Source organism: Limulus polyphemus, unplaced genomic scaffold, assembly GCF_000517525.1.
Source record: "Limulus polyphemus unplaced genomic scaffold, Limulus_polyphemus-2.1.2 Scaffold1035, whole genome shotgun sequence".
NCBI lineage: Eukaryota > Metazoa > Arthropoda > Merostomata > Xiphosura > Limulidae > Limulus > Limulus polyphemus.
This window is the reverse complement of record NW_013666645.1, coordinates 219408-235160: the sequence shown is the minus strand read 5'-3', so window position 1 is coordinate 235160 and position 15753 is coordinate 219408. Positions and strand designations below refer to the sequence as shown.

Genomic DNA, 15753 nt, shown 5'->3' with positions numbered 1-15753 from the left:
GTTAAACAAATAAGTTTAAGAATTTTTTCTAAATAGCAATAATCTGTTTACATAAATAAAGTATTATAACTGAAACGTGACTGTATTTTACAAAATACTAGTCTACTAAAACACAGCCAAGACAGGTCACTTTGTAAAGGCCAGTTTTATACTCTTGGATAAGGTAACATGATTGCACATGCACCACATCATTGTAACTTCTGTATTGTATAATGAAAATAATAAATATATAATGTTAAGAGATTTAAGCTATTTAAACTAAACATTTTTGTTTTCATGTTATAATTTGTAGTCATTCTAGAATGAAAAAACAATTTATATTTATTTCCCCATTTTTTTTATGGTGGTTATGAGATTGGTCAAATTGATAGACCCCATATAGTTAGGGTAGAGAAAATAACAGACAAAAAGTTTTACTGAAAACATTCATTTGAAATGTATTTAGGATGTTTTAGAGATTACACAAATAATATCTGAGATTTTGGGGATGAAGAATAATTTTTATTGGGACATGAAAATCACTTCGCACTTGGACTAGTAATGAAACAGACTATTTTCACAAACAAATCTTTTGTAAAAATACTTCATTAAAAAAATCAGATTTTTTTTTGTTGTTGTTTACAAAAGACTTGGAATCATTAATAAAAGTCTACCAAATTTTATGAAGATACACATACGACATTAAAAGTTATAGTATAAATATTTAATGTGTGTATACAAACTTCTGTATTTTATGCTGAGCCCATTGCGAAAGGGTTAAATGACTATCCTACACTACTTATGTATAAGATTAGAGTTCTGAATGAATCTGATGACTATGTAGAGAATCTCTTCTGTGAAGATAAACCTAAATGGGTTAAAGGGATTCTACAACATGTGATACCCACCAAACACCTTTAATAGAAAAGAAAATTTGAGCCAAACGTTCTGATAAAAAATGACAAACTGATCAACTTATCTTGTAATAGATGCCAGATGTAGTGATGTTTTCAAAACGTGGGTGTTGGGAGTAAGTATTAAAACTCAACAGGTGATGATACTGATAATCTTAAGTCTATAATAAAATGAAAAAATTCATACACAAAACCTTAACAAATAAACACTGTAGTCTGAGATGGGGCTCTGAGTGATGACAGATCCATTCCCCAAATACCTTTCTCTTTGCAATGTATACTAAACACCCACCCCTCCCTTACACATATGATGATTCCATCTGTACTTCCCTAATCTTCATTTCTGCATAGTTTATCAGAGTTTAAAAAGCTTCCCATGCATGCACACACACACATTACTTTTTCAATTTCCATGTAATATGCAACCTTCTAAGATTGCTGCTTGACAAAGAAGAAATATTAGATGTTCCTATGCCTTTAAATTTCTTAGTAATACATAATTCTGTATCACATGATTTGCTTACCAGTAGCTCTGTTAACTTCATTAGTGTGTGCATTTTTTTTTGTTTTTCTTCTTCCAAACAGTGCAATCTTATCTGGAAGACAAACACTACCTTTCATCTTTTATATGTAATATGATTGTTTCCCAGCATGTCAATGGAGAAAAAATTTCTAGAGTCATATCCTCAAACTATAACTAGATAAAGGAGAAACTTTTTGTATGATAATCTTATTATAATTATAACATTCTTGATGTCAGCTAAAGTAAATTGCTATTTAATTGACAGTTTTATTTTACAAGTAAGTTAAGTTCCCTTCTATCACTTTGCACTGTCCTTATGATAAATGTTTTATACTGAAAAAAAAAAAGAGAGACATGTTTGCTTCTTTCAGTTTACTCTTGTGTTCTGTTCCTGAATATGCTGGGGGCACTTGCCCTATTGGTGGAATATGGAAAGGGCTCAACCTTTGGTTTTTCTCTTCTAGCGTTTACTTTGTTTACTCCACTGTCATTTTTATGCTGGTTCCGCCCACTCTACAAGGCCTTCAGGTAAGTGTTGTTGTTTTTTTTTGTGGCACAGCTGTTAAACTGCCACTAGAGATCTTTTTTTTATTTGAGGTATTTTTGGGGGTTTAATAATTAAACAAAAATAATGGAGTACATGAATTCATGTGAATTGCTTTTTGTGTGTGTGTGTGTGCATATATATATACACACACATACAAAACAAACTTGCACCTCACAATATCAAATTTCACAGGTTTAACCCTTTCCGAGTCACAGGCGAGCTAAAAGCTCCCCCAATCTTTTTATTTTTACAGTGAAAATACTTACCCAAATGGCATAGAACTTGATTCAAAATTCTATGTGAAAACAACTATTAAAAATTATTTGTATAATACATTTCATTGGTAAATTTTGAAGTGAAACACCTCAAAAATAATAAGGAATACTTTCTATAATCTTAGACATTTAATATTTGATTATTGTCCATCAGAATATTTTATACAGGTGGACCTCAGCGTTCATGGCAGCACATTCTTGGAAAGTGCCGTGAACGTCAAAACTGAAACCGTAAATATTAAAACTTAAACCTCATGGGGGAAAAAAATGGGGTTCAGGACCACACCAATGGGGATGAAGGGGAAAATTAAAACAGAAATAAAAGACAGTAAAATATATATATATATATATATATATATAAATAATAATAAAACTAAAATAGTATATTGTGCTGTATATGTCAAAATAAACTTAAACTTACAAGTGGTGATAGGATAATGATGATGCTGGAATGGGGGGTTACAAGGATGCAGAGTTCTCCCCATCATCAACCTGGGATGAGGGGGACCACACAGAGGTAGCACAGGATGGCGAATATGTGATGGATAGTGGATCATAAATATCAGATGACAGTGGAGCTTGTAAGCGTGAACTTCCAGGTAAGGCTGGAAGAACTTTGGGTGAGAGTGGAGCATCGGGTGAATGTGGAACTTTGGCTGAGCTCCTGCTGACTGTTGTAATGCTGGTGGCAGGCATGTTGGTGGTGCTTGACTGGTCGGTGGAGGCAGTGACCTTCTTAAAGAAGCTTGTTATTGTTCTTTGCTTCATTTTATTCTGTAAATTTATTTGTAAGGAATCATTCCAACATCCCTTTAAACTTTATTCCATAAAAGGGTCTGGCTCAACCACTTTATTAACAAGAACCTTGGCCTTGTACATTATTTTACTTAAATTTTTAATTGTTATCTGAGGTTTTGGTTCTTCAGTCTCATCCTCTTCCTCTCCTTCACTCTCCTCATCAGTGAGTATGAGCTCTGCAAGATCCTCCTCCTTCAACTCCTCTTGGTTTGAGTCGATGAGTTCCTCAGCCTCTACCATGTCCTTGTAGCCTTCTCCACAAAAAATTTTGTATGCCAAATGAACAATCCTCTGCACCTCTTCATGCACAGAGGGAAAGCCTTTGAAGTCATTCACTACTTCAGGCCACAGCTTCCTCCAAACTGCATCCAAGTGTGCTGTTTTATTCTTCAAAAGACTTCTGGATGTTATTAATACAATTTACAGTGTTATAGTTTTTCATCAATCAGTAACTGAGAGAGAGAAAGATCATTCTCCATCTCGTCCAGTATTCTTGCAAAGGTAGGCGAATGTAATAGGTCTTGAAGGTTGTAATGAGACCTTGATCCATAGGTTGTAGGAGGCTGGTGGTGTTGGGATGTAGAAAGATTTACCTCCATATTGTGGTGAGTGAATTAGAGACTTACAGGGTGGCCAAGTGCATTGTCCAGCACTTTTCGACTAGAAGTTTTTCTCCTCCTTGAACAAAAAGGTATGGCTTGGCATCTCCGTCCAGAAAAGGCCAGTCTCGTATGCATTGAACACCTGCTCTGGCTTATACCCCTTCTCCTCAATCAGTATCTTGAGCTCACAGTGGACATCATTTACTGTACATGTCACAATGTTTTGGTAAAGTAGATTCAAAATTTGATTAAACTACTTTCTTTTCACAGTGTACCAATAAATATGGCATAAAAACATAATCCATAATCCATATTTTAATAGTATACAAGTTTTAAGTTCTTAATTTTATAAGGTAATATTTTTAAAAACCCTAACTTTTTCCTAGTAGGAGAACTGTAAGTCTAGGCATCTCCTCTTCTCTAATTTATTTACCATTCCTCCAAGATGTATGAAATTCAATGTTTTCTATAGAGAGGATTATCAGTTTCACTTTCAGTTCGAGCTTTATTCCCACAGGAAACACATCGATGAGCTTAGATGGGTTTTTAACAACTCTTGTTGCATAGTTAGAAAGCCTGAAAAATTGTTATAGTTATGGACATTGTCTGCTTTTTGCTTGTTATTATTGTGTGTTCTTTAATGCATTACTTAAATAAAAAAAAAAATATTTAATACTATATTACCATTAGTATTTGCTTGATCTCTAGACCATTAATCGGCGCCACCCCCACACCTCCAACTGCAGATGTCAAAATGGTGTACATTTTAGGTCACCATGAATAGTCAAAACCGTAAATATCAAATCAGCAAACATTGAGGTCCAACTTGTTTTATGTTCATGAATATATTTCTTTTGATATCTGATTTTGCTAATTTAAAATGTTTTCAAATAGTTCTTAACATTTACATGCATTGTAATAACATATTCAGCTTGTAATGATTACAGATTATAGTTGAAATATTTAAACGGTGCTAGTGATTATGTGCTTATAATGGTTGAAGTTTACATAATGAAGTATTACCGAAAGCTCTAAGCCTTTGATAATTTTGTTATTTTTAAAACTTACTGTTACTCTAATAATTAAACCAATTCTTCTGTTTTAACAGAAGTGATAGCTCTTTCAACTTCATGGTCTTCTTCTTTGTGTTTTTCTTTCAACTGGTGTTGGCTATCCTGTATTCTGTAGGGATTCCAAATACTGGAGCATGGTAAGTTTTGTCTTATTACTGTGCATTAACCCTTTTGTAATGGGCAGGTCAAAGTGTTCATGTCACAACCGTTTACAGAGATATATTTAAAATTTAACTAAACTACTTTTCTATTATAAATGTATATGAATAAACTTGGCATCAAAATGTAGTTAACCCTATCTGCAAGGGCATCCTTTACTGAGCATGTCACAAGGTATTTAATGACTTGTATTCAAAATTTAATTAAACTACTTTTTATTTATGTTATAACAACTAGTATAGCATAAAATCATAGATAATCAATCATCCATGTTTTAATAGTATATAAGTTTTCAGTTCTTAATTTTATAAGGAAATATTGAAAGAAAATTCTCAATCTCCACTAGTATGAGAACTGGTATATTTGCTCTCTAGGTATTCCTTCTTCTCTAATTTATTTACCACCCCTCCGAGAAGTTCAGAATTTAATGTAAATTACTTATTGTAATATAGATACTACTCAGGCAAAGCATAATTTTTATAGTTTTCAATCTTGTTTGTTTAGGGCCATAAATTGGAAAATCAGATTCACTCCCCATGCCTGTGACATCCTCTTTCACAAATCGCTAATAGTTTTCTCTGACATTTTATACTATATTATTTATGAACAATGGAAAGCCAAAGTTTTAATCTGTCAAATGGCTTATTATATTATGGTGTTTTCTGTTCAGAGACTTGTCTATTTTGCTTCCAGTTCAAACTTTATTTCCATGAGAAACACATTGACAAGCTTAGCTGAATTTGTAATTGCTCTTATTGCATAATTAAAAAGCCAGAAAGATTATAATAACTATAGGACATTGTCTGCTTTTTACATATTATTATTCTGTGTTCTTATGGGTCGTTTCATTAAATAATAAAATTATTTAGTGGGGTAGTCCTATTAGTATAAAAAAGTAGGCATAAGTTTCATTGACAGTTGACAAAAATCCTAGGTAAGTACTATATTTCTTGTTTTTCATTTGTTTTCTTCATTTATTATTATAAAAGTAACTAAAATGATACTAATTTAGGAGGTTTTAGGAATTACACAAATGAAATTTGAAAATTTGCAGATGAAGAAAAGTATTTTTAATCTTAACATGAAAATCATTTTGCACTTGGAGCAGTCAACACTCTGACACCATATAATTATGGACAAATTTTAACAAAAATTTGTTTTTTTGTCTACAAAGGACTTTTATTGTTTACTGAAAGCTTGTCAAATTTTATGAAGTGGCATTAAATACCTTCAGACTCATAATATTTATACTACCTTGGTTACATGGTGGTTAGAACGTTGTGTAAAATACACAAGCCCATTGCAGTAGTGTTAAGAACATAATTTCCTTTTGCACACGTAAGTGAAAAGAAAGTGACTGGTGTAACTGGAAAAAAAGATGTTACTCCGTACTAAACATATGATCAGAATTTTTGACAGAAAGAAAGAGAAAGAACATGTCTCTTAAATATTTTTCGTATCTACAAAAAAAGTTTTTAGAGCTGAAAAATAAAAACAATAATTAGTATTACCAGATAATCACACACAAATATTTTATATTTTCATCATGCAACTCTACCAAATAATCATATACATTCTTATCATGTGACACTACCACTTAATTGCATGTAGGCTTATTGAATTCTCATCATGTAGCACTACAAGTTAATGTATACAGTAATTTTCCAAATATAATATGCTCCCAAGTATAATAAGCACCCTAATCTTCATGAATAAAAGAGTCAAATTTGTCTTATGACTGTAAATAATTTGTTCCTAATCTTTTGCAATACTGTGTCAAAATAACCCTTTGATGACAAGAATGTGGTAGTGTCCGTATAATCGTTAATTGCGCATTCACCATAGTGCTTGCTGTCTTTACAAGTAAACACACTAAGACTATATCCTTTGTTACAAAAAAAATTTCCATCTGTAAAGTAAGATAGTGTGAAACACTTGCAATGTGACTTAAAAATAATCACAAAAAAGTGTTCATACAGTTAGAGCAATAACTTGTGGCACTGTTAAAGTTACCTAGTAAGTCAGTTTATTACAATAGTATTAATTTGTGAGCATGATATACTTCATTTATGTTCTAAAATTTTAAACTTAATTGGATTGAACCTTGCTATTTCAACTGTAAAATGTTTGAGTTTAAATGTCTGTTAAGTTGCTTGCTGGTATTAAAATGTAAAGAAATTTTTGAAATGCTATTTTCCAGTGGCTTTGTGAATGGTATTGCTACCCTTCAAACAAGACCTATTTCCATCAGTAACTATGCTGTTGGTGGAATTGTCCTAATAATTGGATTTTTGTGGGGACTGGTTGCTCTACTTACAGGGTTTATGCTGATGAAGGTAAGATAAATTTATTTACTTCATTACTATAATGCATCTTTATTAGTATTTTATTGATTAAGTTATCTTACATGCTGCAAGTAGAATATGTAATGACATATCTTTTGGTTTTTTAATATAAGGTTATGCTTTTATCATTTAGTCGTCATGTTTGCTGTCAAATAATTTGAAAATTGTTTTCAACTATTACTTTTGGATGTTTGAAAATGTAATGCTAAAAAGAGACAACATTTTCTTTATTAAAAAAAATAGTTATATACTACTTTCGTTTAAGAAGAACCTTAAGACAACATACAAATTACTAATTTCTTGAACAGACAGAAGAACCAACAAGTATGTTTTTTGCATATAAGACTGTCCCCCATTGGTTCAGTGGTAAGTTTATGAGTTTACAATGCAAAATTCTGAGTTTCCATGCAGTGAACAGAGTACAGGTAGATCATTACGTAGGCTTGCACTAAAAATAAACAAAGCATAAAGAACCTGAAACCATCAAAAAGTTCATAACTAAGAATACCTTTCCAGTACAAACTGTTAACGATATTGGTCATTATTTAAGTGGTATGAATATTCCTAAACAGCCAAACTGAAATGTTACAAGGTAAATTACTTTAGTTTTAGCACATACCTGAGAACAATCTATTTTAATTTGGAAATCATGTACATAAATTGTGCCATTGAGTTTACACGAGTGAAATTAAGTTGTCTTTAAACCTCAGTGTACATTACCATTTTTTCAGATTTAAAGATCCAATATCTATATTCAAGATTTCAGCTATTATATATGAGTATAAATATCCTGAATATTATTTAGGTTATGTTAGGTCTTCTACCATTTCACTTGAAATTCCCATATTAGATCATGCAAATTTTTAATCAACATCATTCTCTAACATTTAAAACCATATTTATTAAACACATCAACGAACCTGTAAGTAAAGGACAATTTATAATTCTTCCAAAAGTGGATAATTAACAAGGATTGGTGATAATAAAAAATATAGTTCAACCAAGATGAAATGAGAAAAATTGTGCAGTTGGTTTGTTGAAACAGATATCTGATATACCAAAAACTTTCCAATTGAAAAAGACATTTTGAACATAATTATTCATAGAAGAATGTTCTTTGGATGTGTCTTTCACTTAATCAGTGTTATTTAATTATACATGGCACAGTATTTATGTCAGTAATTAATTTACTAATTTGTAGGTACATAATATCTACCGTAACACTGGTGCAAGCTTTGCCAAGGCACAACAAGAGTTTGCCCAAGGTGTTCTTCGTAATGAACATGTCCAGACAGCAGCCGTTGGAGCTGCTCAAACTGCAGTCAACCAGTCTTATGGTGGTGGTGGCCGATACTAGGTACGATGATACAGTAGTTGATACAAATTAGTGGTTATACCGTAGTAATATGCATGATACTACTTAACTCTTGTTGAAAGTGTCATTCAACTGGACTGACCCCATTTCTGTAAAGCTATACATTGCATTATTTACTGTAGTTTTAAATGTAATTTCACAAAAGTTTGACAGCTTTTACATTAAATTATAATAGTTATAAGACATTATTTGCTTTGTTCATGTTATTATTCTGTGTTCTAAGGTGTAATATTTAACTAAGTAAACATTTAGTCTACTATTACCATCATTATAAAACAAAAAAACTAGGCTTAAATTTCATCAGCGACCAACAGCAAATAAGAGGTCAGAGGTAAATACTATATTTCTTGTTTTTCATGTACATTCTTTATTTATTGTTATAAAAGTAAGTAATTGTAAAAATTAGAAACTTGTTAGGTAAAATAAATAAGGAAAAAAAAAATTAAAATTTTTAACAGAAAGTAGGGAATCGTTGGTTATTCGTAGAATTGATATAAGAAGTATCTAAAACAAAATAAATGCCCTCGTCCTCCCTGCTTTACCAGGTAACATTTAGAATTTACTGTTGAGATATAGTTTATTCATCCATAACACATAACTCACACGATTTAATGTTTTGACATCATTTATTACTACTTAACATGTCTACATACAGTATATCGTTTAGATCTAGTTTGCTACTCCTTAACTTGTACCACTCAGAATATAATGTTTAGTTATAATTTCTTACTCCTTAACATATACCACATAGTATATTATGTTTAGACATAGTTCATCACTCCTTCACATGTACAAAAAGAACTTAATGTATGGTCATATTTAATTACTCCTTACCATGTAAGCATAGACATTAATGTTTAGTTACTCTGTAACATGTAACACATAGATATTAAAATTTTGTTCTGGTTGATTACATTTTAACATGTACACATAAAAGTTATTGTTCACATAGACATTAATGTTTAGTTACTCTGTAACATATAACACATATATATTATAAATTTGTTCTGGTTGATTACATTTTAACATGTAACACACATATATATATTATAAATTTTGTTCTGGTTGATTACATTTTAACATGTACACATAAAAGTTATTGTTCACATAGACATTAATGTTTGGTTACTCTGTAACATGTAACACATAGATATTAAAATTTTGTTCTGGTTGGTTACATTTTAACGTGTACACATGAAAGTTGTTGATCATGTATAGTTCATTCCTTCTTTGCATGTACACATGGAAGATAATACATAGTCTTAGTTAATTATTCTTTGCCATGTACACATAAACTTTAGAGTGGAAGCTCTTATAATTAAACATATTTGCTCTCATTCTGTGCTTTCTGGAAAAAAGATGAATAGTTCAGATATTATTTTTCAACATGATAATGATCCATCTAAAAACATGGTAAATACTATAAAACAGTGTACAAGTTGGAAGAAAACAGAGAAAATATTAGCACTTTTTGAATGGTCTCTTCAAAATTCACTGACCCTAGAGTTAATACATGTGCATGAAATGACTTTGAGTGGACAAAACACCAATCAAAATCACAAAAAGAAGTCTGGAGGATTATTCCAAGGGGATATTTGAAAGAAGTCCAAAGATACCCTTTGATTTTTTTCATTCTTAAAGAAGAAATATGTAATAAAATTTCAAGTCTGCTATTAAGATAGTATTTTTATCTAGTTTCTGCTTTAAAAAATTAATGTGATTTGATTTAGTATTTCTATTATTTTGAGATTGTGATATTTCCAAAATTTTGTTGTGAGACAGTGTTTTGAACAAACATTACAAATACTCCCTTCATCTTAGGATTTAATTTTTTCTTTATTGTTGGTTAAAAAGTTTTATTTTATTTGTCCAATCATCTTTATTAATATTCATTTACATATTTATTTTGATATTTTGCCAATTGCAGTAGTCACCATTTCCATCTGTAAATCATAAAAATCATTGGAAAAAAAATAAAGATTTTACTGGGGACTTAGGACCTCATCTTTCAAACTGGTACCACAGTTACCTTTTTCATTATTGGAATCTTGATTTTTGCTAACAATATATTTGCTCGAGACCAATTTATAGCTAATAAATATATTTTTTTTCAATAAATAATAAGTTCTCCCTTCAATGTTTTCAATAATACAGAATACTGTAATTTTAAAGTTATAAATTTTCCACTTCCTGACATTCCAGAGAAAATACAATATAATGTTTATCTGTCACAACTCATTAGATTTGCTAGAATTTGTATTTTGGTGTATCGTATAGAGACTTGACACTAACACAAACTTTTGACTAGTGAATGTTCTAAGTTTTGTGGTAAACAAAGTTTATTTTAAAGTAAAATGTATAACATGAACAAGTTTGCCACTTTTCATGTAGTTTTCAAAAAGGATATTATGAAAAATGATCTTATAAATTGACATTCAAGCTACATATTATGCATGACTTTCCTTATCCTTACCTTGTATAATCTAACACAAACTTAAGCATTTCACCTTTCATAGTTATTTTACTCAACATTAATAAAAGTTATGCTAAGTCAGTTGTCTTTTAAGGTGTGATCATTGACTCAGAATCAAGCATAATTAACAAAATGTAAATAACTTTTTTCATCATAAATTAAATATTCCAACACACAAGTCTAAGCATTTATGTTTTAACACTTATAATTTTATTGAACTCTACCAAGAGATATGCTGGGTCAGTCATTTACCATGTGGTCATTGATTCATTCAGTATTTATCACACCGTAGAGATTTAAAACTATATCTGTTATCTCTAACTCTCCTTAAATTCCATGCTAACTGTTCTTAAATTATATTTCCACATTTAAGAACTGGTGACCTTTAACCTATTCTCTTCATGAACTCTCTTTCATGTCTGGCAATTGGGAGACTCGCCTTAGCAAAGTCACCTTAAATATGCTAGTGAATTAAAACAAAACTTGACCAGTTGCAAAAGAGGTCATTAAACACAGGCTGTGCTAATTGTTCTGTGGACATCTAGCTGGAACGCACCATGTACTAAACAAGACATAAGTTCATATATGTCATGTAATTCATAGTTGTGTTCAGTATTAAATTTAGATAATTCTGTGTGTATTTTAGTTAATTCCAGTGTTAGATAGATTTAATATGTAACATTGAATTTCTTAAGTAGTAATAACTACATTGACCAAACATGATAGGCATGAAACTTTACATCTAACAGTTCTGCTTTGGTGTTTAGTGATTCAATAAGCAGACCTAACCTCGTCAGATGTTCATGGGTTGAGGGTCAAACAACAAGAATGCCCAACTAACGATCTTAGTCAGGGTGATTATACAAGTTGTTTGTCTGTAGATTTTAAGCGAATCTTCTGGTAGAACATTTTGCATAATTGATGTCTTGTCATAGAATACAATTTCTGTAGCTTTATAACATAATTTAACATATAAACATTCTTAAAAATGAATGTCTAAAGAAACTAAAAAAAATTCTGAGATCTATGATTAGTACCCAAGTGTTCTAACCTTCCCATTAGATAGTTTCATAGCAGATATAAACCTGTACTTTGGATTGGGTAGTAAAATTCTAAAACAATATATAAGTGCATTGTTTAAAGACCAGACTCCTTAGTGCTATGCAAAAATGAAAGTTGGACTTTTTTTTGAGAATTTCACTAAATAAAGGTTACATAATGAAAAATGCCAATTCTACAACTTGCTTTAGTAAAAATCTGTAGAAATAGGATTATTATTTAAAAATAAAGTTAGAAATTTGTTATGCAGGTGTACACTCACTGGTCATGAAAGGGTTAATGTATTAATGCAGTCAGTACTAGGCTATGTTTCTGCAATTGTAATTTGGTGCTGCTAATAAATTTGTGAAAATTTTAATATTGAACTTGCTCAACTTGGGAAAATAAAGTGAGTCACAGTATCCAACTTTTGCACAACACTGTATATTGAAACACTGTTTTAGGACCTAAAATAAATGAAGATAGACAATCAAACACTGATTAATGTCACTATCTTTAATTCACTCATAGTAAATTTACAGATTAATAATTTTGAAAGTGAAGTATTACACTAGTTTGTCTAATAGATACAAAATACAAAACCTTGAAATTATAACAAAGTAGACAGCAAATGGTAGTTTATATTTGTGGGTCAGTTACACAACTGCTCCTACTTTAGATTTTAATATTTAATGAATTCCATGTATAAGGTTTGAAAATGAAGATTACTACTATAGATATTTCTTCATCCAGGATACATTTTAATTTTCAGGTATCATAGCTTGTGTTGTTGTATTGTTTATCTGTCTTTTCTGTGTTACCATCCATCTTATTATAAACCTGTGGAAATTACATACTGTCTGTATGTTTGTCTGGGTGTCAAGATGTTTTAGTGTTCTTTTATTCATTTAAATGTAGTGTAACTTTTCATCACACCCACATACACAAATCAAGGAACTATGTATTCCTTTTGGAAAATTCCTAGCTATTTATAGGCTATAGTTCTCACTACATAGTCACTATTCACAACTAAAATCACTGTTTTTATATTAAGGAACTTTGAAAGACCGATTTTATGAGTTATGGTCAGAGGTAAAGTCAGGAAGTACTGAAAATGATTTTTAAAAAAGCAGAAGATAAAAGAAAATAGTAAACCTTATTAGTTTATGGTAATCTTGATAAAGAGATTAAAAGAGGCATAACTTCATAGATGTTTTTGGTGATAACAGTACTACCACAAATTAATCAGTCGGTTAAATTTTATCCAGTTTAGTGAAAACAGTGAATGAAATGGGTAGAAAATGCAAATATTATTAGATTGCTTCCCTCTGTTGTATGAAAATTAAATGCACCAGCAAACAGTCAAATGTTCATAGTTAGACTGTGATTGAGTGCCATCTAACCAACTGGATATTGCCACACCAGCGTAATGCACATAAAAGAACACGTACTCATACTGTTCCCAACTGTAATATGGAATGCAATTATGACTCCCTGGACAGAAATTTGACATGATCAACATGTAGAAATGAGAGTTTTGACTGGAGAAGGCTGCTCCATTCAACATTTTTCAATAGTTGTATGGAAACTTTGAAGTAACTTAGAATTTACTATTTATGTGATGCACTTCAATTCAATAACAATCTCACCAATGACAGCTGTGAGTACTGGTATGAATGTTACCTCCAGAACAGTAAGTTACATACAACACAAAGTGGCATCAGACTTCAAACTATGGGATAACCAAAACTGAGGAGAGTGTTTGTATGGATAATTGCAAATTGAAATTGTTTGGCAACAATCAGTAGTTGTTTGTTTGAAGGCAGAGAGGAGAAGGTTGTCAAAGTCAATGTACAGCATCTGTAGTAAAGGATTTTAGGGGAACCAATACAAATGTGGGCTGCATCTCAGTCAATGTTGTATGTAATCTATAAAACAAAACTATGGCACCCCGTCTGCTGACAGGTGCAAGCCAATTCATGTCCATTATGTTATTCCCTCAGAAACAAAACATTTTGAATTGAGAATATGTCTTCTAGCAAGACGATGATACCAAGCATGTAGCAGATGTAGTAAATTAATATCTGGAAATAAAAAAAGACTGATGAAACACTTGCATCCATGAAATGGGCTGCTAAAAGTCTCAGTATCAATATTATTAAGGCTGTATGGGCTTATACAGGGTGTATACAGTCAGGGGAAAAAATGCCTAAAGTCAGGGAATTTTTTTTTTTTACTATTAATCACTAACAGAAATGTATTGGATAGCTACTACATCTATTATATAAGCTCAGTAATTCATTTAAAGTAGTTAATATGGTGATTTCTGAGCATAATTTCCTCTACATATGTATATTTGTATAATTTGAATAGTCAGGGAAAAACTTGGAAAAGGTCTGGGAATTTATTTTTTAAAGTCCTGTTTACACCCTGTTATATGAATACTAAGAATGTCAGAATTGTAGTGAGTAATGCAGGATATATGGAACAATATCTTACAGTCAAACTCTGATAAACATATGGTAGCATAAACAAAGTGTACTGCTCTGTATTGGTATTGTTAAAATTGTAAGCCTTTGTCTTCCAACCAAAACTATTACCAACTGACCACTTGTGAGAGGCCTATTATTTTTACTGCATGTCCCTGCACGCACACAGCTTAGAGGGGAACATTGATTCTAACTATGTTTGATAGTTTCACTGGGCTTGTTCAACAGTAGATCTTCTATTTGTGTTCCAGTCCTGAATAACTGCAATATCTCGCATGTAACAGCAAAATATTTTACTCAAGTTAAAGTGCTTTTGAGTCTTATCTTGGCATCACAGATGTAATTTCTGTTTTTTGTGGTTGATTTCGTGTGACAGAGGACATTTTCTTTCTTGATATAGTGGATTTACTCCAAAAATAAAAGAGGTGTATTTTTTGTGGTTCATCTTCCATAACTATATACAATATCACAAACATGTGAGTACCTTCCAGTTCATCAAAATAAATTCCAAAACTGCAGAAAAAATTCTTCTGTCCATCATGTTATAATTATTCAACTCACAGTAGTTAATAGCAATCAGTTAAAAACCACTACAGGGGCTACTTAGCAACATTTGGTAACTGTGATCTAATGTTGCACACAATCATTGTCACTAGCTAATTAAGCTAGAAATGGAACATTTATTCTATATTCAGCAATCATAGATCCTACATATCACTGACTAGTCTAAAAAATGTACCCAAGTTATGTGGTCTCATCATTGGAGAGATTGGTGGTGGATGCGAGACTGATGTGGAAATGAATTAAGATTTAGAGGAATCCCATGTATTGCAAGCTGAATTTTGCATGAGTATCCAGCTTGGTGCTAAACTAACAAGGATCATTTGTGTTGGCTGTTAATATAAGCCCATCATTAAGTGCTTTGGAATTTTATTGTAGGTTTCTAAACAATAAAAATGTGAACATTTTTAGTCATTAAATGCAGTACAAAAAGCCCATTTTTAACAAGTGGTATTACAACACATTGTTTGTAATCAGTTTTCTTTTATTCTTGCATCACACTCAAACATTCAAAGGAATTTGTGAACTAGTAATCTCAAGAGTGAAGTCTTGTACAATACTACTATATATATGTATATATATATATATATATATATATATAT

General features: G+C 31.2%; 1 protein-coding gene across 2 annotated transcripts in view; it reads left to right on the top strand.

The window, feature by feature from the left end:
• The window catches only part of LOC106461805 (secretory carrier-associated membrane protein 1-like), a 39458-nt gene that overhangs the window by 17265 nt on the left and 6440 nt on the right, over nt 1–15753 (top strand). For both annotated transcript variants that reach the window (XM_022388884.1, XM_013921659.2), the window contains 4 exons: nt 1788–1944; nt 4747–4848; nt 7071–7206; nt 8417–8572. In XM_022388884.1, the coding sequence (XP_022244592.1) occupies nt 1788–1944; nt 4747–4848; nt 7071–7206; nt 8417–8572 (551 nt within the window). The remainder of the gene's footprint in view (nt 1–1787; nt 1945–4746; nt 4849–7070; nt 7207–8416; nt 8573–15753) is intronic.